At 37.0% G+C, this 23,634-nt stretch overlaps 1 protein-coding gene across 1 annotated transcript in view; it reads left to right on the top strand.

Moving 5' to 3' along the window:
- The window catches only part of sytl5 (synaptotagmin-like 5), an 81,168-nt gene that overhangs the window by 42,046 nt on the left and 15,488 nt on the right, over nt 1–23,634 (top strand). The window contains exons 2-10 of the mRNA XM_030124436.1: nt 4,667–5,002; nt 5,813–6,028; nt 8,481–8,597; nt 8,728–8,838; nt 10,387–10,524; nt 11,613–11,721; nt 11,854–11,983; nt 17,731–17,831; nt 21,030–21,125. Of these exons, the coding sequence (XP_029980296.1) occupies nt 4,884–5,002; nt 5,813–6,028; nt 8,481–8,597; nt 8,728–8,838; nt 10,387–10,524; nt 11,613–11,721; nt 11,854–11,983; nt 17,731–17,831; nt 21,030–21,125 (1,137 nt within the window). The 5' untranslated portion in view covers nt 4,667–4,883. The remainder of the gene's footprint in view (nt 1–4,666; nt 5,003–5,812; nt 6,029–8,480; nt 8,598–8,727; nt 8,839–10,386; nt 10,525–11,612; nt 11,722–11,853; nt 11,984–17,730; nt 17,832–21,029; nt 21,126–23,634) is intronic.

Raw genomic sequence — 23,634 nt, 5'->3', positions numbered from 1 at the left:
GGAAAAAATTATTAACCCAAGGTCATCAAAACACAATGGTTATGCAATCAAGTACTAACTCCTGTGTCTATCATGTGACTAAAACAGACAGAAAGAAAACATGGAATGCCTAAAAGCACTGTTTTTGGCAGTACAATGCCATAGATATGATGTAAGAAGTGACGGGATTTTGGTTATTATCAATAAAACCATGGAAAAGGGTTAAATACCAGCTCTGAAATTAGACTCTTATGTGCTATTTTTGTTGTTATCATTACATATGTCCAAACAAATGTACCTTTAGTTGTACAAGGCATTAAAATGAACAAGATATTGAAGAAAACAAAGGTGGTCTAATAATTTTTTCTACAGCTGTATATGAGCCAGTGCATATGTATGTATGTACTGGCTCTTTAACATTTCTAACATTTAATATTATCTCCGTATTCATTTTCCAGGTTGTTAAATTTGTATGTATAATTATTCAGTATTATGTTTCTTGGTACATATTAATCTGATTAATTTACATTTCTTATGTTTCTTTTCTATAGAATGAAACTCACATTAGAGTTATTTTTGTAAGCATTTCCCAAACCTTCACAGTAACATATGAGAAACTATGAGTAAAGAACCATTCCACATAATTATATTTCAATATTACCTAAGTCAGAATTGTTCCCATATAAAGGGCATTAAAATAATTTCCTCATTGTGATCAAGTACTTTACATATAATGTTCATGTTAGGTCAACCTGAACATATAAATCGGTGTGATCTGTGAACCTAAATCACAGAAGGAAAAAGGAAGTTTTTCTCTTTATGTGGAAACTTTTCAGGCTGTGATTGCGCTAGAGGGATAGAAAATGTTCAGATTATTTACTTCACTGAGGCCAGGCAGAACATACAGACATAAGTAGCACCAGGGGAGCAGTGCTCTGTACACTCAGTCTTGTAGGAAAAACTCCTCAAAGCTCATGACAAACTGCCAAAAACAGATGCAGCAGTGAAATTTGTTCCTCAGGCTAATTTGTGTAGTCTACAGTTTATTTTCAAGCCTGTTAAAAATACATAAATGCACCGAAGCCACTGCCATGCTGTGAGTTTGTAGCCTGTTTGCACTACTGACTGTAGCTTTTAGACATCAGGGCTTTACGGCACCAGACTGTGTTCCTCAGAATGTGCTGTTAGTGGCCGTACTGCTTGAATACGACAAGTAAAAGTTTACCAACAAGAACCCCAACCATAGCATGTAGATGGATAATGTATGATCAGTTTAAGCAAGGGATGAGATAGTGAGGAGGTCATCTGGGACATCTTAGAGGGAAAGTTTTCTAATTTGCAATTTCCAATTATGGACCGCCATGATACCTGAAAAGAGAAAGGAGACAGGAGGGAATAAATGGATGAGAGAACGATGGCAAGGTGAGAGATGAGGAATGAAAGTGTCTGAATGTAGGTGAGTGTATGAAGAGGGAAACACGGAGGTTGAGAGAACATGGATTGTGCAGATATATGAAGACTTACCTGGTGATTAGAGGAACGGTTTAGGCGTGTGTACAGCTAAGTTCAGACTGCAAGTAAATGTGGCCCAAATCCGATTTTTTCGCCCATATGTGACCTGTATCCAATCTGTTAAAGACAGTTGAACAGAATCAACAAATCCGATTTTTTTCAAATCTGACCAAGGCTACTTTCATATGTGGTCCTAAATCTGATACGTATCTGATATTTTGCAGTGTGGCTTCAATCTGAACGGCCAAGTCGCATTTATCTGATCTTTATGTCCTTGGAATGTGACAAACATCATAATTCTGCATCCCAGGAGGAGGAGCAGCAGGAAAAACATATTTACATCCATAAACACAGTGCATGCTCTGCTCTACCTCCCAGTATCTTATTGAATGTGCAATAACCTGCTTCTACCTCCCAGTGCTTTTAATTCAAATGTGCAATAACTTGTTTGTTACCTCTCAGGACTCTTATTTTTATTACTATTACTCTTTTTTAAATAATACTCCACTTTACAAATGTGTATCTGAGCTGTATGTGCAATAACTGTTTTTTGTTTGTACAGGGTGGGGAAGCAAAATTTACAATATTTTGAGGCAAGGATTGAAAGACAGTGTATGACCAATTAGTTTATTGAAAGTCATGAGAATTTATTTGCCACAAGAAAATTGACATAATAGAAAATGTTTTTATTCTATGTGTCCTTCTTTCTCAATAACTGCCTTCACATGCTTCCTAAAACTTGCGCAAGTGTTCCTCAAATATTCGGGTGACAACTTCTCCCATTCTTCTTTAATAGTATCTTCCAGACTTTCTCGTAATAGTTTTGCTCATAGTCATTCTCTTCTTTACATTATAAACAGTCTTTATGGACACTCCAACTATTTTTGAAATCTCCTTTGGTGTGACGAGTGCATTCAGCAAATCACACACTCTTTGATGTTTGCTTTCCTGATTACTCATATGGGCAAAAGTTTCTGAAAAGGTATGGATAATAGTGTTAGGTATGATTATGACATCATATATGTTTGGTTTCAAACAACTGACGTAGTGCCTGCTGAGAAAAAACAACTAAATGTTCATTGTAAATTTTGCTTCCCCACCCTGTATGTTTTAGCTGTGTTTATGTTTTGGTATCTGTTCTTCTCATGTCCTTACTTAGCTCCTTTTCTGACTCAGGGAAATGCAGAAGAATTCCAATGCGCCTATAGTACTATGTATCTGTACAAATGGCAAATAAAGTCTATTCTCTATTCTATCTATTCTATTCTATTCTATTCTATTCTATTCTATTCTATTCTATTCATGCCTGCATGGTCACGTATTACATCAGGACCTCTTTTGCACATGTGGGTCACTTCAGGGTCGCATTCAGTTCATATTCAAAACTAATAGAAGTTGCATTTAATGTGTAATATGAATGAGCAAACAAAAAAAAATGGGATTTCACCAAAAAAATCTGAATTGTGCGTTAAGACCTGCTGTCTGAACATAGCCTTAGTTAACATCATTCGTGCTCTCACAATCTGTGCCTTATCATCATCATTATATCTTATCGCATCAGTGCCAAATCCATTCCTGGGCAGCGCTATCTGTTTCCTGTAGGGCTTGGTCAGAGCAATGAGGGCCCAACGGGCACCAATGCAAGATGTGTTCCATTGATTGGATCACTGTACCACAGGGGCATTCAGGGCTGGTCGTGAATCCCCCCTTGTGGCAGTTGTCATTAGTTCGGCCAACCTTTATTCTTGCCCTATTCAATGCAACCCAATCCCTCCTGGAGAAGGATGTTCCACTGGGCAAGCATTCTTGGATGCTTGGTACCATCTCATTTTGTGGCCGCTGGTCATTTTTGCGCCACTTTTCAAGTCTGTACAGTGCTGCTTCTGACAGCTCTAGCCCCTCCACTGTTGAAAAGTTTTTCTGAGACTTGAGTCGTTGTCTTACTTCCTGACGGCCATGGAGTGAGTGTCTCGGGTTATTAGGTTGTTTGAACTTTTCAGTTTTTTCTATGGCCTCTCGGCGGATATGAGGTGGTGCTATACCGACTACTCTATATAAGGGTTGGTATATGGGGTTGGTTTTAGGGTGCCAGTAATTATCCGACCTTGTCAATACTCACAGTGTTTTACTATGAGACAGTATATGATGTTTTAGGTTTCATTTTATTTTTGCAGTCATGTTTTTACTACTGTGGACGCTCATTCAAACTGTTTTATGTATTTAATTGATTCCTGCTGATGCAGTTTTGTGAAAAATTTTTATTTTATTTTTTTATCTGCTGTGATGTTAAAGTGGCATGAATCCTGATCTAACTGGTAAGACTGAAATTGTAGTGAAAACACCAGATCTGCGTCTGATTTAGAGCCACATATGCAAGTAACCCAGATTAGAAATACAGTGATTAGATTTGGTATGATATGTGCTATTAACTGTGATGAAAACTCAGAAAATTAAAAAAAAAAATCAGATTTCAACCACGTTTACCTGTAGTCTGAACAAAGACTTGGAAGCTCTCTCAGAAATGGATCCAGTCATTTGTGCTGGGCCGTCTCTGTGCCACAGTCTTTTTCTGCGTCTGCTCATAGAAAATAACTGTACTTAATTACTGCATTTATGGACAACACAATACTGTTTAAGGCTATAGCCTTATTATCATATACAGTATGTGTAAAATATGTACTGTCTGTGAATTTTATAAGTGATAAATTCAGTCAGTGATAATAATGCTTTGTTTTTTATTATTTTTAGTCATACGGTAAATTAGAAAATGACAACTGACCTGCATGACAAATGTAGAAAATCATCTGTTAATAGTGATCAGTTTGACCTGGACAGATGTGAACGCTGTGAGCGGTCTCCTCTGTTGTACAGTTCCTGCTGTGTGCTATAAGGAAAGATGGAGCTCAGTGAAGCTGAGAACTGTGGGTGCAGTGTTTTCAGCGTCAGACTTGGACACTAATTGGATGGTTGTTTAGCTTATGTGGAGCTGTCAAATGTCTTCCAATTACTTGTGTTTCTCCTTGTAATGTTGAAAATTGTGGTCTTTACTTTAATTACTGCCTATCTTACACTGTCAACAGGATGGACAAATTAACTAGAAAATCCATTTCTATGAACTTATTCATGTCAGATATATTTTATTGACTTTCCTCTCTCTCTGTTTAACCTCATCTAGGTTTCCCAGGAAAGATCAGCTTCTTCAAAAAACAGAAGATTAGAAAAGGAAACCCCGGAGGGACATTAGGAGCTCTTTGGATCATAAATTCAGAGTATGCCCACGGCGAAAGCAGGGCATCCCGAACCCTAATAATATCTAAAGAGACAGACTTTGCAGCATAATGTAGTTCCTCCTGAATCCCATATTGGCTGCCTGGGTCTACACTAAAGGTCCAATGGAGCAGTTTGGGGAGGATTTGAACCTCTCCTTTTTGCTGGAACATGAAAGAGAAATGATCCTGAAGGTGCTGCAAAAAGACGAGAAGCTGAGGAAACGAGAGGAGAAGAGGATACGGTCAGATTTCATATTTTTATTTTATTCTATTTTTTTTCTTTAATTTCATTTTTTACTTGTTTGTTGTTTTTCTATCTGTTGTTTCTCTTCACTTACTTGTTGTAATGTTGCTGCTGTCAACTGAAATTTCCCCATGATAGGATAAATAAAGTTATATTGTATCTTATCTTATCTTATCTTATCTTAGATATTTACCCATAAAGACCCAAACAGCTACCAGCAACCAAAAGTATCTACTGGTCTAAAATGTTTAATACCTGTTGATCCACAAATCTTATAATTCAATGTAAATAATTGGTGTAAAATACAGTTTGTCATCTTTCCATGGTCATCATATGTGACCCATTTGGACATTCGGAGGCTCTGTAGTGAACATGGAAACACCGTCATCTTCTACAACATTGATTCACATATAAAAGCCATGGAGTTGGATCAATGACCATGGTTGTAGATGGTGTTTTCACATTCAGTTGTTAATATCTTTGCCGAAAAAAGTCACTTTTTCTTCACTTTTTTCTGTTTCTGATTTAATACCTCTCAGCTCTAATCTGAGCTTTTATAAGCATCTACATGATCAGTGAATTAAATATAGGAAAATACCTGATTTTCACTGAAAAACTTCAAAATTCAGAGGATAATATTATAATAAATGGTGTTAAATCACTTAAGAAAAGTTAAATATAGTGAAAAAAATATTATTAGATATTATTAATATTATTGATATTTTAGAACTGCCACGAAAGTAGCACCGTCACAATTTCACTTCCCCTGATTTACCTTCATTTGTTGTTTCTTCTTTCTCTCAAACAGGAAGTTAAAGAATGAGTTGCTGGAGATCAAGCATAAAGGTTCCCGTCGACCTCAGGAGCTTGGGGAGCGTCAGTGCGGTCGATGTCTGAAGACTCTGGGCCTGATCTTCGACCGTGGAGATCTGTGTGAGGACTGTCAGCTGCGCGTCTGCAATGACTGCCGCATTACTGCAACAACTGGACGCCAGTGGAGGTGTAATGTTTGTGCCAAGATCATGTAAGTTTGATGCCAGAGAGAAAAAAAACTTATTAGTCTCCTGATTTTGAGTAGATGATTAATAATACCGCATCTGTCTCTATTTGTCTGTGAAGGTATGCCAACACTGCGAACTTGTACAAAATTAAAAGGAATGTGAGGAAACTCTAAAAAATGAGAATTAGTCATTTTCAGCTTATCTATTGGAGCAGATCAAAATGTCTACCAACAACCAATCAGAGAAATAAAGCAATACAGAGCAGCAAACACATTTATCTCAAATTCTAAATGTACTGGATGTAAGATTTAGGGGAACCTAAATAAAATCATAATTACCATCTAATATAATTAATGTATAAACCACCTAAAAATAACTACATCTTTTAACGCTTCCATAGATTTACATAAATGCAAAACGAAGAATGTCCTGTTGTGGTCATGCATTTTGTGAAATCCAATTTCACTGCAGTGTCTCAGTCCTGGAGGCTGGACACGAGTCAGCCAACAGAGACACTGCTCACCGCTCATGAATGTTAGCAAACCCCTCCTCCCTCTGTCTATCTGCAGCACATATAACATGGCAATACTGAATTATGCAATATTTCTGTTGGTGAGCACAAATATTTTAGGCAGTAAAAGAAATCACTCCTTGTTTCAGTGCTGTGCGTCGCATAGAAACATAAGAATTAGTCAAAGTCTTTCATTCAATACCTGCAGCTCACATCATAACTCTATTATGTCTTATTCTCGTCTGTTCTGCTCAAAATAATAAGGCTGTGATCTGTTGGGTCTACACCAATCAGCCATAACATTCTGACCACTGACAGGAGAAGTGGTAAAAATATTCATTAATTCATTACAATGGCACGTTTTGTGGGGTTGGATACATTAGGCAGCAAGTGAACATGCAGAGGTCTGGTGGAGTCTAGGCCTCAGGTCAGGCCTGTTGGTGACCTACACAATATTAGACAGGTGGTAGTAATCTTATACTCTCATAGATACAGATTCGGTAGTTGTTTTCCACTATTGGTACATATGAACCACTTTACATCAGGAGTGAACCAGATCTGGAGATGATCTGAACCAGTGATTTGACCATCACTTTTTCTCGCTTGTCAAAATTGCTCACATCCCTACTTTTGCCCATTTTACTGTTTCTAACTCATCAACTTTGAGGACTAAATGTTCACTTGCTGAGATTATGCTGCCCTGAGGAACAAAAAGTTACAGATTTTTACTAAAGTGTTTTCACATTTTTCTACTTTGTTCTATGTTCTCTTTTATTATGTGTGTGGGTCAGTTGATCATGTTATGTTAACTTGACACTGAAGGTGACCCTCCCGTCCTCATAAAGCTTTAGACCAGGGGTCCCCAGTCCTGGTCCTCGAGGGTAGGTATCCTGCATGTTCTAGATATTTCCCTCTTCCAGCACACTTGACGGTCGTTATCAGCCTTCTGCAGAGCTTGATGTTAGGCTTATCATTTGAATCAGGTATGTTGGAAGAAGGAAATATCTAAAACATGAATACCAGGATACCAGCCCTCGAGGACCAGGATTGGTGACCCCTGATTTAGACAATACATGTTCCAATGAAGGCTTTACTTTCACAGTCACTATTGTATAAAAAAGTGAATATTTCAGCAATAAAACTGAAACCTGGATGTCTATCTGCTCAAATATTCAGGTCCAGCCCTACTCATTTGGTTGCAATTTTTCAACCACCCTGAGACACCAATTATTACACAGTGAACCTTTAAGCGTAGTAGTAGAAAATGTACTGACCAATTTAAGTCGCACTGATTTAGAAGACTGTCACATATTGACACACAGTGGCAGCCATCTTGGATGTTGAAAGCTCCTCAGTCATTGTGTTAAACCTGACCCATATCAGATGGATGGTTCTGATCAGCACAATAAAAGTGGACATTATGTGAAACAGGAGGGAGGCCAGATGGATCTGCTAGAGTAAAAGAAACATGAGCTGTCTGGCAGATGTGTCCGGATCCCAGATGAGGGAAAATTCACCAAAACGACAGCCCGTCAGCACTGTTTCCTGTTATTGCAATGTTTGTACCTTGCAAGAATCTAACTTGTAAACATCAGACCTTAGTATCTGTTCTTCAGAATCAATTAGCACAATTAGCAGACATGGTTTCACTTTGCACCCTCAAGACCAACAAATGGAATCTGCTTGTGTTTTTCATAGAAAATGTGTAAGAAGTAAAAGTTTTACTCTGTTGCTCTTTCGATGCAGATGCTGCTGCTCTGTCCACCCACACATATAACCCACTGATAAGGTTAAAAAGTACAAAGTCGAAAACAGACTGGAATATATATGAATATAAAATAATAATAAACAGGGGCATGATGATATGTGGCATATTATGCTTTATGTATTATAGAATGTTCAGTTTCCAAAATGGATGCACGTAGCATAATTGAATTTTCATGAGGTGGACGATGTGTTTGCAGGGAGCTGAAAGTGGTGACAGGCGAGTGGTTCCTGGAGGAGAGGTCGAAGCGCTTTGAGCAGGGAGTACTGAGCAGTGACGTTGTCAAACAGACAATCATGAGCAGCCCGACTGGTGAGTCTGAGCCTTGAGGGCTCAAAACTAAAAACCCTCAATCCTAACTTTGGAGATTCTATAGTATATGATGTGTTATGTAACATACACTGATTTTATTTATGGTTTTTTATGTATTCGGACACAAGCCACAGAGAAAAGTCCTCAGAGAACTTATCAGGCCCTGCAGAATCAGAGAGACCTGACACGCCGAGATCCAGTAAAAGTGCAATACGCAATGTAATCGACGGTGCCAAAAGGAAAGGGTGAGGACAGAAAAAACACACCGCACAAAATATTAATACATTATAAAACAGTAGAGGAAAGTAAGAGTAAAAATTAAGTCGTTAATAACAGCAAAAGCCATGTATGTTCATAGAACAGCAGCTGTCTGAAAGAAGGTGGGTGGTTTTGGAAGGTGCATACACAAAGTTTGCGATATTCAACTTTCATCTGTACAGCACCATTCATACAGGTTTATACTGCGGTAGATGCATCAGGGATGATTGATGAGGTGATAAAAAGACAGAAGTAAAAACCTTTATAGCATGAAATAAAATATGTTATGTGCATAAATCTATTAAAGAAAAAACTACTGAACAAAACTTGCAGGTGATGCCAGGCTGACTGTTTCATCATGTCAGACTATTATAGCTAAAAACATCACCAAAGATTTTAACCCTGACAGCTAACAGATGACCTGAGGGGCTGTACTGGTTCATACACTGTAAATCCCATGTGCGACAGGAGTCCATATGCTGATGCAAGACCAAGAAGTACTTTAAGAGCAAGTACAATAATTTAGAAATCAAAGCAGAAACTGACAGGCAGTAGATGGAAGGTACAGGGGTTGGACAAAATAATGGAAACACCTTCACCTCAAGATGATAATGCCCCAATCCATACAGCTAGAATTGTTCAAGAATGGCATGAGGAACATTCTAATGAAGTTGAGCATCTCGTATGGCCGGCACAGTCCCCAGACCTCAACATTATTGAGCATTTATGGTCAGTTTTAGAGATTCAAGTAAGACGTCGATTTCCACCGCCATCGTCTCTAAAGAGTTGGAGGGTATTCTAACTGAAGAATGGCTTAAAATTCCTTGGAAACAATTCACAAGTTGTATGAATCAATACCTCGGAGAATTGAGGCTGTAATTGCCGCAAAAGGCGGACCTACACCATATTAAATTATATTTTGTTGATTTTTTAAGGTGTTTCCATTATTTTGTCCAACCCCTGTAGTTAAAACAGTGTAATTTGTTCTTTCCCTCTGATTCTTGTAAGCACTGGAGTACTCAGAATCAGAATACTTTATTAACCGCAGGTGTAGATAATTTAACATTTTTAATATTTCTTCTATTATGGAAACAGTAGGTGTCACTGCTCTGTTCCCCAGAATTACGATAGAAAAGTATTAGAAAAGCACAGCGACCTGGAGTTATTTTGTCATTAAACATTAAACATGTCATGTTTGGCTTCAATACAAATAGAAAAGGATGGATTTGTATTTAAAATATTTAGCAAAATGCACAAAGAGGAAAGATAGCCAATCACTGGAATTATTTTCTATCATTTATGTACATAAAAGAGAAATAGACTAAATAATCTTATAGCTGTAAAACATAAATTGAAATATCCAAATCTGTTTCATCAGGGAATCACAGAGTAAACACAAATTAAACACAGCATAAATACAATGCAGACTAAAGTGCTGAACTGAAGGTATCCTCATAATGTACAGAAAAAGGAGAGGCACAGACTAATGACAACTATAATGGACAATAACACTTTCTCTTTTTGTGTGTGTGAAGGTTAAAGATGGATAAACGAGGCAATCGGCCAAACTTGAAGCCTGAAAACGGAGTGGACAGCTTCAGTGTCAAGGCTCCCTCAGATGGAGACGCTCAAAGCGTACGAAGTGTCCGCTCTGCTCCGAGCCCACGTTCAAGGTGCCAGTAGAAGTTATTTATATGCAGTGGTGGAGGAAGTACTCAGAAATAGCAACAGCACAGTGTAAAAATATCTCAGAGGAAAAGCCCTGCTTTAAAACCTCACTTAAGTAGCAAAATATTTGCAACAGAATGTGCTAAATGCCAAAATGAAACATGTAGAATAGCCATTTTCTAAATGGACTATAATTATTGATACACTGATTTTTTTTAAAAATTTTTTTTATGTAAAATGATGTGAGGGTATTTTTAGGACTCCAAGGTACTTTTGTTGTTTGGTTTTTCATCTTTTTTAATCTGTATTTTGTCTGTTGTATGTTTTCTTTTTTGTTTTTTTTTTCTGTCTAGTCTCTTTGTTTTTGTCCGTTGTCTTCTAATATATATGTGTGTGTGTGTGTGTGTGTGTAGGGGGTGGGTGTGTGTGTATATACACATAAATATATATTTTGTCTATTGTCTTTTTCTTTTTTTTTTTCTTGTGATTTTTGTCTATTGTCTTGGTTTTTGTCTATTGTCATCTATTAGTTTTTGGGTTTTGTTTTTTTTTTTCCCCTCGAGGCTATTGTCTTTATTTTTGTTTGTTTTGGTTTTTGCTTATTGTTTTGTTTTTATTTCTGGTGACTTGTAGTTTCTTCTTGTTGTAATTTTGTAAGTAAAAATAAAAATGATTTAAAATAATAATGATAATAATAAATTTGCTACACTTAGGAAAAGTAGTGGAGTAAAAACAAAATATTTGGCTGTGAGATGTAGGGTGGTATAAAATAGACAAAATAGAGTTACTCAAGTGAAGTACATGTAACTAAATTTGTACTTAAAGCAGTACAGCACTTACTTAAGTGCATATGCTTAATAGCATTCAGCTTATATGTGTCAAAAGCATTTCAGTGGTATTTAAAAAGAATTCAATAGGCATGAAATAAAAAAGTAAGATATTCATTACAGTAATCAAAGGCTCAACCATATCTGTGAGTTTTATGTGAACCTTGTTATATGTGGACTTTCATCTGATCAAATACACAGATTCAATACAGAAAATGTCGTGTGTAATTTTCTTGGAGTTGAGCAGGCTTCTATCTTGTGTTCAGGGGTGGCATTGTAGCCGTGGAGTCTTCAGGGACACCAACAATACTCAACAACATGCGATCCCAGACTCTGGACAGATCGTCTACTCCCAGCGACAGCCGGAGGGTCAGGGTCAGCAAGAGACACACACACACACACACACACACACACACACACAACCAAGACGCACAAAGAAGCACACTCAGTAAACCGCCAGAAATGTTGTTCTAACAGCTTGGAGTGTGTATTTGTGTTTGCACACAGCCTGATGGAGCGGAGAGCGTTGCCAGTTTACACTCCAATGACAATGTGTCTGAGCAGAAAGCTGCAAGCCATCACTGGACGGATCCCGACGCTCCAGCCATTTCTGTATCGAGAGCCTCTGTTTCATCAGGTATCTACATCCCAACCAAAGTGTGTGTAGCATCCTGACCACAGACCATGACAACAAGAAAAGCACTTGGAGAGCGCAGACCTCCGCCAAGACAGATCTGCCCCCCCCCCGATCACCACCAAAATTTAACCATTTCTTCCATGTGCCAGTATCAACATTTCCTGAAAATTTCATGAAAATCCATCCTAATTTTTTGAGTTATCTTGCTAAAAAACAAACAAGCAAACACGCACACACACAATAAAGCAAAGTGATCACAATACCTCCTGGTGGAAGTAATAAATGTTAAACATGTGGTCAGGAAGCAGGTCTATATGCATGAATAACTGCAACAATTAAGAATTTATTAGAGGTAAAATACAGTATGTGACATATTTGTGAAAAATATACATAGGCTCATGAAACAAACAACAACAAAACATTAAACTTATTTCCAAGTCACCATCGGAAACTGATAAAAAAAAGGTGTTTCTCAATACGCGTTCTTGTTCGTTCTTCTATTCTTGCAATCTCATGAAACGTCATCAGTCGAGGCCCAAGTACTGTTCCATTGAAAAGTTTGCACAAACCTAGATCTGATGGAATTCCCAGATGTTGTTCTTGCCTCATCCGCTAAACCAAGGATGGACTGGTTGGTGGCTCACTTGGATTTGGCTGGCAGATATCCCCAGATGCATTTGGTGCTACTGTCAATGTTAGACTTACATTCTTAGAAAGTTCTTTCTCTTGAATTCACTGAGTTCGGTCTTGCGAACTAAGGAACAGACCATAATGATCAGAGGGAAGAATGTTTCACCTTTTTTAGAGGCCACATGACTTTGTTTCACTGCTCAGATATTAACATTTCAATAACTTTAACACTGTTATTGAAACTTCATCTACTGTTAAGTATCTCTCAAGGATAAAATCTTCATACACTTTCTGTCAGGAGCAGATGTCACATCTGCTAAATTACACTATTACACCCTCATCAGGGTCTCTCCTTTTCTTCTATAATGAACCTTCCCTTTTTAAGTATAATCTCCATTACTATGTCTCTCCCGGTGTCAGACCTTTTATCACTGCTAGTAACAGCTGCTAAAAATGTGTCAAGATTTTTAATGTGCTCTTTTTGGGGTTTTTTGTGGAAAATATCTGTAAAGATTCTGCAGGAAAGTCAAACCCGACAGATGTTATTTGGTATGCACGTTGAAGATGTATTCATTTTGGTGTTTAGCATTATAATTTTGGAAAGATTAAAATGGCAGTAATAGTCTTATCCGTGGTCAGCATGGTTTGGAGCAAAGGTTTGTTTCTGGAGATATTTTCAGATCATCACACTGCAGTGTGCTGTACAGACCTTGTATAGTAGATAGATAGATAGATAGATAGATAGATAGATAGATAGATAGATAGATAGATAGATAATAGAGATAGATAGATAGATAGATAGTAGATAGATAGATAGATAGATAGATAGATAGATAGATAGATAGATAGATAGATAGATAGATAGTAGATAGAGATAGATAGATAGATAGATAGATAGATAGATAGATAGATAGATACTTTATTGATCCCGAGGGAAATTCAACTGTTCAGCAGCTTTACATACAGCACAAGAAGATATTTTATTAAGATAATTATATATATTATTATTTAAGATAATTTATAGAGTATAATTATAAAGTCATGGACCTATGTAGCCATGTAATCAGGTACTAATCTAACCTGAATAGCTGTGGTTCAGGGTCTGGTTCTGGACTTGGTGGTGGTTCAGGGTCTGGTTCTGGACTTGGTGGTGGTTCAGGGTCTGGTTCTGGACTTGGTGGTGGTGTCATCTCTGAAATTCTCTGCCTTCTTGCTCTGCACCTCTGCTGAGCCTCTCTCCAATACCTGTGTTTTTGTCTTTGCTCCCTTTGACTCAAATCTGCCACTCTGCTTGTCTGCCCTGCACTTCTTCTTTTGTTCCATCTATCTCTGTCTTTTTGTGCATTTTCTGCTCTCCTTACAGGGTCGGCATCTCACTTTCCCTGTATTGCCGTTGCCTTTCTGCTGCTGACAGCTTCATTGTCATCTAACTACAACATATGATTCAATTTCCTTAAACTGGAAAGTTATAGCTCTGATGTTCCCTTTATAGTATATGATTCAGCAACCATAATAAATGTGAATATTTGTATGTATATTAAAAAAGTAAAATACCTCAAAATACTCAAATAATATTAGGAGCATTTGACTCTGTAAGTCACTGTCAAGTGTCTGTTATCATTAAACCATTAACAGAGTTGCCATAACAGAGCTGACATTTTCTTCCATTTTTGACCTTAACTCCATGTGCTAGATGAAATGAGATACCACATGGCATGTCTAAAAATAGAATTTTTATAGATTTTATCATATCATTGGTTTTTAAAGGTGTCATAATTGATTCACCGTGATTTAACAATAACAGAGTTGACAAGTAATGAATCTACTATTGGTGTATCCTAAACATTTTGTACAAAATAATGGGAGAAGAAAAATGATAGACCTTAGTGCCTTCAACATGTTTTCTGCCAGAGGAAGTGACATCACAATATGCAGGTCTCATGTTTTTATATGAATGCTTTGGAGATTTTTATGGAGTTTTATAACAGAGATAACAGAGTTGACCAGAACGTATAGACAGACAAGAAGCATATTTATTTAATACTGAAATTTCATATAATACAGAAAATAGATATTCTGTGCAATTGATTTTATTGATGTTATTAGAGTGAGCACAAAAAAAGAAAATTATATTAAATTATTCATTTTAATTCAAGTTCAATGTATGAATCCTGAGCCGAAGACAGTCAATTGTGGACGAGGTGGGACTTCTTAGGCTAATATTTTCTGTACAAACTTTGTCAAAAATAAAAAAAAAAGCATTATTATTTGTTAAAGTTTGATTCAGTTAGTAGTATTATTAAAAACTGATTCAGTAAAGATTTGTGTGTCTGGGTGTATCTGGGAGATGCGAAATGTACCACCAATTCTGAAATGACCCATGTGCAAAGCTGTAATACAGGGTCTTCCCACAATCAGGTCATATTCTTGTCCGATCACATTTTGTCTACATTCTCTAGTAGTCTGACCAGTTACCTGTCCTGACCTGACACTTAGAGACTCCTGTGAACAACATTCCAGGACCACATACTGATTTGCTCCGTTAAAAGATATATGAAACTTAAAAAAAAAAAAAACGTGTGGCAATGGTTTTATAAATGACTTCATTTGTGTTGTAATACCTGAGCTCACCTGAATGATACTCTGCCTTCACAACTTTTTTCAGTGAGGAAACCGAATATCCACACTTCACTTAATCCAATAGAAATTCATAAATAGAATTCAAGAGTTTGCAGGTTCAGTTATTGCTGCAGTTATATAAGCGTATGCTGTGTAAGAAAGCCAATAAACCGAATGAATAAAGTTATTTTGGTTCATGGCATCTCTTCATGCCAAGATCAGGAAACTCTCCACCTTTAATGCTGCTGCTCAGAGCCTTAGAGCATCATAAACCCAGTTTGCTCAGCTTGAAATTAACGTGTGTGCTGCATTTTTGTTTTTTGGGTTTTTTTTGTAACTTATATTTTATTAGTTTTAAAAGAACAACAACAAAAAGAAAACACGACAACATAAATAAGTCTGGGTAGCACAGTCTTATCAATTATTTTGCTTATATAATGTCAATTTTTTCCGCTTTTTGTTCATTTGTGGTTCTTGTAGTCTCAATCTGTGTTAGTTTTTCCATTAGAAATATGTCCTCGATCGTAGTTATCCATTGATCCTTTGATGGAACGTTCATCTTCCCCCAATTCCTTGTTATACATTTTTTTGCAGCTATCAACATCACCTTTACCAAATATTTATCGTATTCACGTATAGTGCCATCACCAAAGTTGCATAAATAAAGAATTTCAGGTTTCTTTAGAATTGTGTATCCTAATAATTGACATAGGACATTGCAGATCATTTCCCAATATTCCGAAAGTTTTGAACATTTCCAAAAAACATGAGAAGGGTCAACATCCGTGTGTGCTGCGTTTTAGAGATTTCTTATTTGGGCAGGAATTTCACATCTGATTGGAAGTGATGCCCCCTAATGCCTTTAATAAAGAGACACACAACTGGTCACTTGTGTTAGGATATCTCAGGACAGATGTAAATGCAAGGTCTGAACAGGATAATCCCTCACACACAAAACTTTACAGAGAAGCTGCAGCTGTGATCCTCTAATGCAAAATAATAAAGTCACTGGAGAGTTTATAAAAAGCTCTTAATTGCATGTTTTTCTTAATATTACTGTTAACAGCTTTTTCCCCAATGCATAGAAGATGATGAAAGTACTTTAACGTCTGTGAGTTGAAGGTGTCAAGTCCATTTTTCTATAAACAGACAAACACAGAGACAACTTGTACCTGTGTGTCATTGACCAAAGGAGAAAAAGCTTTCTACAGCGTAGTCAACTTTGTTAAAGTCAATTTTTTCTTGATACATAATCTTTGCCTGAAGCAAACCTTGACTGAAAATAGAAAAGAATAATAAAAAAAAAATTAAATGGTCTGTTTTACACATGACAGAAAGCCCAGTATCTTAGTCCTGAACCTTAAGACCTTCTGCAGACTAGCGTCACATTTCTGTTTGCTTTTAGATCTAAGTTGCTAAGTAGCTGCTGTTCGCACCCACGTAATAGATAAACAGACACTACAGTGATGGAATATATGTATTCTTGTATTTATACTTACTAAAACACATAATGGTGATTTGAAAACACTATGCAAAACTACTTTTGTTTTACATCAGTTTTCATCCATGTTTGCTATGTCAAGTCAAGTCAGTTTATTGATATAGCACATTTAAAAACAACAGATGTTGACCCAAAGTGCTTTACAGACAAAGATAGTAATAACATTTTTTAAAAATCAGGGTAGAACATGGGCTACAGCATAAGAAAGGCAGAAAATATAATACAAGTTAAAAGAAAATGAAGACTCAGGGATAGGAATTATTAATAAACACATAAGTTAAAATAAGTAAATAAATAGAGAGCAAAACAACAAATATGGTTCAGACAAAAACAGAATAAAAAAAAGAAAAACAAGACGACTGTGTCAGACTGAATGAAAAGCAAGGGTAAAACGATGGGTTTTCAAGTTAGATTTAAAAGTGGCAGTGGTTGGGCAGGATTTGATGTGAAGTGGGAGACTATTCCAAAGCTTTGGCACATAAACAGAAAAGGCCCCATCATCTTTAACTACAGTCTACTGCACCCGACATGTCTACTGTTCTCTTTCTTTCCTTTTTCTGTGGTTGTTACTCTGACCAACTTTTATCCAGTGGATACTTTAGCTCAGTTGTTCTGTTTGTTAAACATGCTGTGTGTTCATTTGGGGCACACAGAGCATCTGCATGTATCTGTTGATGAAAGAAAAATGCCAGCAGTGCAAAACTTATTTATACAATAATTGCTTCTAAGATCTATAACCAATCTGCAGACTCAGTGCTTTGTTCTCAGTTGTTTTGTAACACAAAGTACAATGAGATGCATGAGATGTTATTGTTATCACTACAGTCTATTGCACACATTCGACTGCCGGAGCAGATAACGCAGTTTTGCTTATCAGTGTTCCTTCATGCACCGTCTCCTTCTAGTTGTTTACCTCTTTTCCCTTCAAACGGAATCTTTGAAAATGTTTTTTTGTTGTTGTTTTTCCTATTGCCTGACTCCCTCCCCCCTCTTCCAGATCACAGTCGCTCAGAGATGGACCTGTCAGCTCCAGCCTCTGAACCCAGTGACGACGCTCTCAGCCTCAGAAGCCGTTCAGTCCCCGGGCTCAATGAAACTGTAAGTAGCAACATTCCCTTCAGATCGTGATCACAGGAAATGCTGCTCACCAAATCACATCTGCTTTAAAACCCATACACTATACTAGTGTCCTAGATGCTTTCTTCGAATATCTAGTATACCAGTTTTAATGTTCTGCATGAATTATTCATAATTTGGGGCCAATCAAACCTTTTTGTAATCAAAACCCTCATGATATTCATGAAATGAAATGTTTTTATATTGTGTTATGTAACTCCTGACAGCCACAAAGCAGCAGGAAGAGAGTCTGTCATACAAAAATGGGTGAACAAGGCTCAGTATAGTACTATAAGATGATGCAAGCCGTCTTGATTTACCCTATTTATTCAAAAGAATGAACACTTTATATACTCCTGAACTTCCTTTATTAGAGCGGGTCGTCAATAACCAAAGGGTTAGCGGTTTAAATCCCACTCTGTCCTAGTCATGTGCTGTTGTGTCCTTGGGCAAGACACTTCACCTGCTTTGCCTCCAGTGTTATTCATCCTGGTGTATGAACCAAGGTTATTATCGTTAACGAAAACTAATGAAATGACGAAAACTAGAATTGTAAAAACATTTTCGTTAACTGAAATAAATAAAAACGATAATTAAAGGAAAAAAATGATAACTAACTGAAACTGTATTGTGTGTTTATAAAACTAACTAAAACGTATAAAAATTATGGATTAAATTCCCTTAGTTTTCATCTTTGTCAATGTCGGATTGATAGGAAATTGATTTATTTCCCTCGAGCAATTTTAGTTGCTGGCACCATATGATATTTAACGGTCCATCACTTGTGGTTTCCAGTCGTCTTCTGGTCTCCACTCTACCTGGAAACATGGAGACTAAAGTTGGGAGAAAGCAGGAGAACCCTGTCTGGGATTTATTTGAATACGACAGAGAAGAAGAGAAAAGATATAAAGAAAATAAAACTAAACTAAAACTAAGCATTTCGAAAATAATGAAAACTAATAAAAACTAGCAAACCTGCCCTGAAAACTAATTAAAACTAACTGAATTAGAGGAAAAAAAGTCTAAACTAAATCAAACTAAACTATAATGAAAAATCCAAAACTATTATAACCTTGGTATGAATGCATATGAATGTTCGGTAGTGGTTGGACAGGCGGTTTGGTGTGAATTGGCAGCCATGCTTCCATCAGCCAGCCTCAAGGCAGCTGTGGCTACAAACGTACTTATCCACCACCAGAGTGAGAATGTGAGAGTGAATGAATAATGGATCAATAATGTAAAGTGCTTTGGGTGCCTTGAAAAGCACAATAGAAATCGAATCCATTATTATCCATTATTATTATTTGTTTGCTGTCTTGAAACTGAAGCTGTTATGTTGCTGTATTCATTAAAAATAGAACGATGATTGTCAGTTTGGATCTGAGCAAAAAATGTTAAAACACTAAAATAACATGATGAGACAAGTGTGCCAACCAGATGAACCAGATGCAGAATTGTTGTTATTCTCAATAAAGTCCGGTTGTTTAGTCTTTCAGCTTCTCATCGGAAAATAAATTTTTTTAGATTTTCTTTTTTAATAGCACGATTAAACACTAAATTAACCCTTATATAGTTTTGCATAGGTATCTTCCTCAGCCTTTTTACAACTTTTCAGAATCATGCAGTAGGCAAAGAGACTCAGAATGGGGTAAAGTTAAACTCTCAGGGTTAGTTTTGAGGCAATTTTGGTGTGTTTTAGACACATATTAAACACAGATACTAAAGAATATTTCCCTTCAAATGAAGTCTAATACATTTATTATGGCCTTATACTTTCTCTGTTATCAGCCTGAGTGTATAGGGTTAGAGTCTAACAAACAGCATAGATATTAACCCATAAAGACCCAAACAGCCACTGACAACCAAAACCATCTACTGATCTAAAATGTTTAAAAACCTCTGATCCGCTAATCCTGTCAATACATGCAAATAATTGGTGTAAAATATAGTTTGTCATCTTTTCATGTTCGTCAGATATGAACCATTTGGATGTTCAGAGGCTCTGTAATGAACATCAAAACACTGTCATCTTCTACAACATTGATTCACCAGTAAAACCCATGGAGGTGCATCAATGATAGTGGATGGAGACACTTGTTTTGTGTTCAGTTAATGCTATATTTTGCTGAAAAAGTCACTTTTTCTTCAGTTTTCTCTGTTTTTGATATAATAACCATCAACTTTAATCTGAGTTTTTACATTTAGGCATTTACATTTATGCATTTGGCAGATGCTTTTTTCCAAAGCGACTTACAGGGGAAAACCAATCAAATCACTCAATCAATCAAATTTTATTTATATAGCGCCAGATCACTACAAAAAGTTATCTCATGACACTTTATATATAGAGTTGGTCAAAACCAGACTCTAAGCCAATTTACAGAAACCCAACAGAATCCTCCAGGAGCGAACACTTTTATGAACATTCACATGATTAGTAAATTAAGTTTAGGAAAATAACTGATGTTCACTGAAAAAATGCAAAATACAGAGGATAATGTCATAATAAATGGCAATAAATCACTCAAGAAACGTTAAATATTGAGAAAAAAAATATTTCAGAATGGCCACCAAAGTAGCACCGGGTCTTTATGGGTTAAAACATCAAAACCATTGTGATACAAATTTTAGCCACACATTCAGCACTACTGCACTACTATGTTGTATCTATACATATACTGAACTAATGATCTTTTGCTGTTGAATCCACAGTTGTGCATGATACATCACATGCGAGGCTGAATGTTAATTTCACTTCAGAGCTCACTTCAAAGAGCATGACAAGTATCTAAACGACTGCTGGCTGAGAACAGGTGGAGGATCTGACGGCCAGTGTAGAGCTGCTTTGTGCCTGTGTTTACCGAGCGTTCGTTTGCTCTCCGAGAAACACAGGCGCTTAGGCAAACTCATACAAACAACATTTAAAGCAAAAAAAAGGACTTATTCATTCATGTTCAGTTCCCTGTAAGTGTGATGACATTGTGATTTTGCATGTGACAACGAATAAACAAATTACCACGCTGTGTCCTGACTTGTCTGATTAGATTTATGGAAGCTGGCTGCATCTGCCCACGCAGAGCTGTGGCTGTGTGGAAAACTCTGCTAGTTCAAAGATGCTTTGGCCAGCTTCCCAGATGCCATCTCCCCCCTTTGATTATGTCTGAATCCTTTCGTCTGCAGGAGTTTTCTGATGAGGATGTGGAGGAAGACATTGATGCTCTGATGTCGGCCCACAGCAAGACCACTGGCCGACGCTTCAGCAACGCAGTGTCATCGGTAATGTTCATGTTAATACCAGTACAAACACACAATGGAAAGCTGGTTCTGGGAGATATCAGATATTACTTAGATATGTATATTCCCAGTCTGCATTCACGCATAGAATCACAATAATAGAGCGCCCTGATGTGTTAGTCAGGTCTGTGTGTTCTTTTGTTGACTGTGTAAACAGAGTGTTGGCTTTGGGGCTTTGTCACATATGACCTCCAGTGAAGCGGCATGGTTATTAAGACTGCTGCATTTACATAAACTAACTCTAACTAACTGCAGTGTGAACACTTTAACTGCTGCTCCCACTGCTGCTGCTTTAATGTACAGTGCATCTGTAAATTGAATAATATAATAATAATAATAATAAATAATAATAATAATAATAATAATAATAATAATAAATAAAATAATAATATAGCTTTATTTGTATAGCACCTTTAAAAACAAAGTTTACAAAGTGCTCGGACAGAGGGCACAACAGCAGGATACAAGAAGCAAGGAAAAACACTAAAACAGAAGCAACACAATAAGAGAGATGTACAACGAATGCAAAAAATACAGCACTTCGTTTAAATTAAGAGGGCAGGGATAACGTAACATGATGCTGTTAAATCCATGCAAAAAATGAAAAAATGAGATAAAACAACATCGTGTATGAGAATATAAATTAATAATCAAACAGGATAAAAATCAAATTTAAAAAATTTAAATTAAAATTAAGAATTAAAAAGGGACAGACATCACATAAAAGCAAGTCTATAAAAATGTGTTTTAAGAATTGATTTAAAAGATGTCTCTGATTCCACAAGCCTTATCTCCTTGGGCAGGCCGTTCCAAAGTCGAGGGGCCCTGATGGAAAAGGCCCGGTCACCTTTCGATTTAAGCCTCGACTTTGGAACAGCCAGGAGCCCTCTGCCCGAGGATCTAAGCCTGCGTACTGGCTCGTAGTCAACTAGCATCTCATCTATATAACTTGGGGCCAGACCCATTCGGGCTTTAAAAGTGATCAGTAAAATCTTAAAATCAATTCTAAAACACACAAGGAACCAGTGGAGGAATGCCAGGATAGGGGTGATGTGATGTCGCCTGTTAAAACCAGTGAGAGGCCTGGCTGCTGCGTTCTGTACCAGTTGGAGGCGGGACTATGATTTTTGGCTGATGCCGGACAGAAGTGAGTTGCTGTAATCGAGTCTGGTGAATATGAATGAATGGATGACTGTTTCCAGGTCAGGTAGTTGTTCAGACCATAGTATAGGCAATAATTACTCAATATTACTAGATTTTGGGTGAGGGTATAGCACCATATTACCAAAATTACCCAATAGGTAATCAGAATAATTTAGGATTTTTTTAATGCATCCATATTATTATTTATATGACATTATATTATATTATAGTAAATTGACACATAAAGGCCTTATGACGGGTGACACAGTGGTTCAATAGATAGCATTCACAGCAAGAAGGTCCTGGGTTCGATTCCAACACCAGTTGATGGGTGGGACCTTTCTGCGTGGAGTTTGCATGTTCTCCCCGTGTCTGCGTGGGTTCTGTCCGGGTACTCCAGCTTCCTCCCACCATCCAAACACATGCACTGATAGGTTAATTGGTTAATCTAAATTGCCCGTAGGTGTGGATGTGAGACTGATTGGTTGTTTGTCTCTGTGTCAGTCCTGCGATGAACTGGTGACTCGTCCAGGTTGTACCCCGCCTTCACCCATAAGTAGCTGGGGTAGGCTCCAGCGACCCTAGTGAGGATAAAGCAGGTTCAGATGATGAATGAATGAATGAATGAATGAATGAAGGCCTGATGACCAGAATACAACTACTGTGGTATAGAATCCATTAGTTTTTTCAAAAGTAATCATGTATTGTCTTTATGGAAAAAGGCTTTTGGATGCTCATTTATCCAAAAAATTAGTCACCATTAAATGTTTTCTAAATGCTGGTACAGTTGTGTACAATACAGTAGACGGACTAATAAGTAATTACTGAGGAAAATCCAACTGGACATGTTTTAACCTCCTAAGAACCAGCTATAGATTTTCTGTCCACATTTGTGGACAAGAGTTTCACAACTTTATACAAAAAATAAAAATAGGACCAATGGCCCTGTAGCTTACCGGCCAAATTAAAAGCTTTGGGAAATGTATCCAGATGCCATTTATTATCACCCAGTTATGTTTATTTATTATATTACAGAAATAGCCCATGTTTTGCTCATATTCCAATCAGATCTGTAAAAAATTCAAATTCCAACTTGATATCATTGATACTGATTTATTGGATCAATCCACTTCCTATCTGTTATAATGGAAAATGTGTCAAAGTGGCATCAAATCCAGAATCAGATCTGGATCCAAATAATGTCAATACCTTGTGTTGACATCATCATAAAGAAGCTGTATACCAAGTTTAAAGTCAATCAGAACTGTAGTTTCGGAGAAGAAGACGACTGAATTTTTTTCCCCATAAGAGCCCATGTAAAATTTTCCGTAAGTTCCTGGATTCAGAA

The sequence above is a fragment of the Sphaeramia orbicularis genome, chromosome 21, assembly GCF_902148855.1.
Source record: "Sphaeramia orbicularis chromosome 21, fSphaOr1.1, whole genome shotgun sequence".
NCBI lineage: Eukaryota > Metazoa > Chordata > Actinopteri > Kurtiformes > Apogonidae > Sphaeramia > Sphaeramia orbicularis.
Note: the sequence above shows the minus strand (reverse complement) of the source record. Positions and strands in the feature narration are given on the sequence as shown.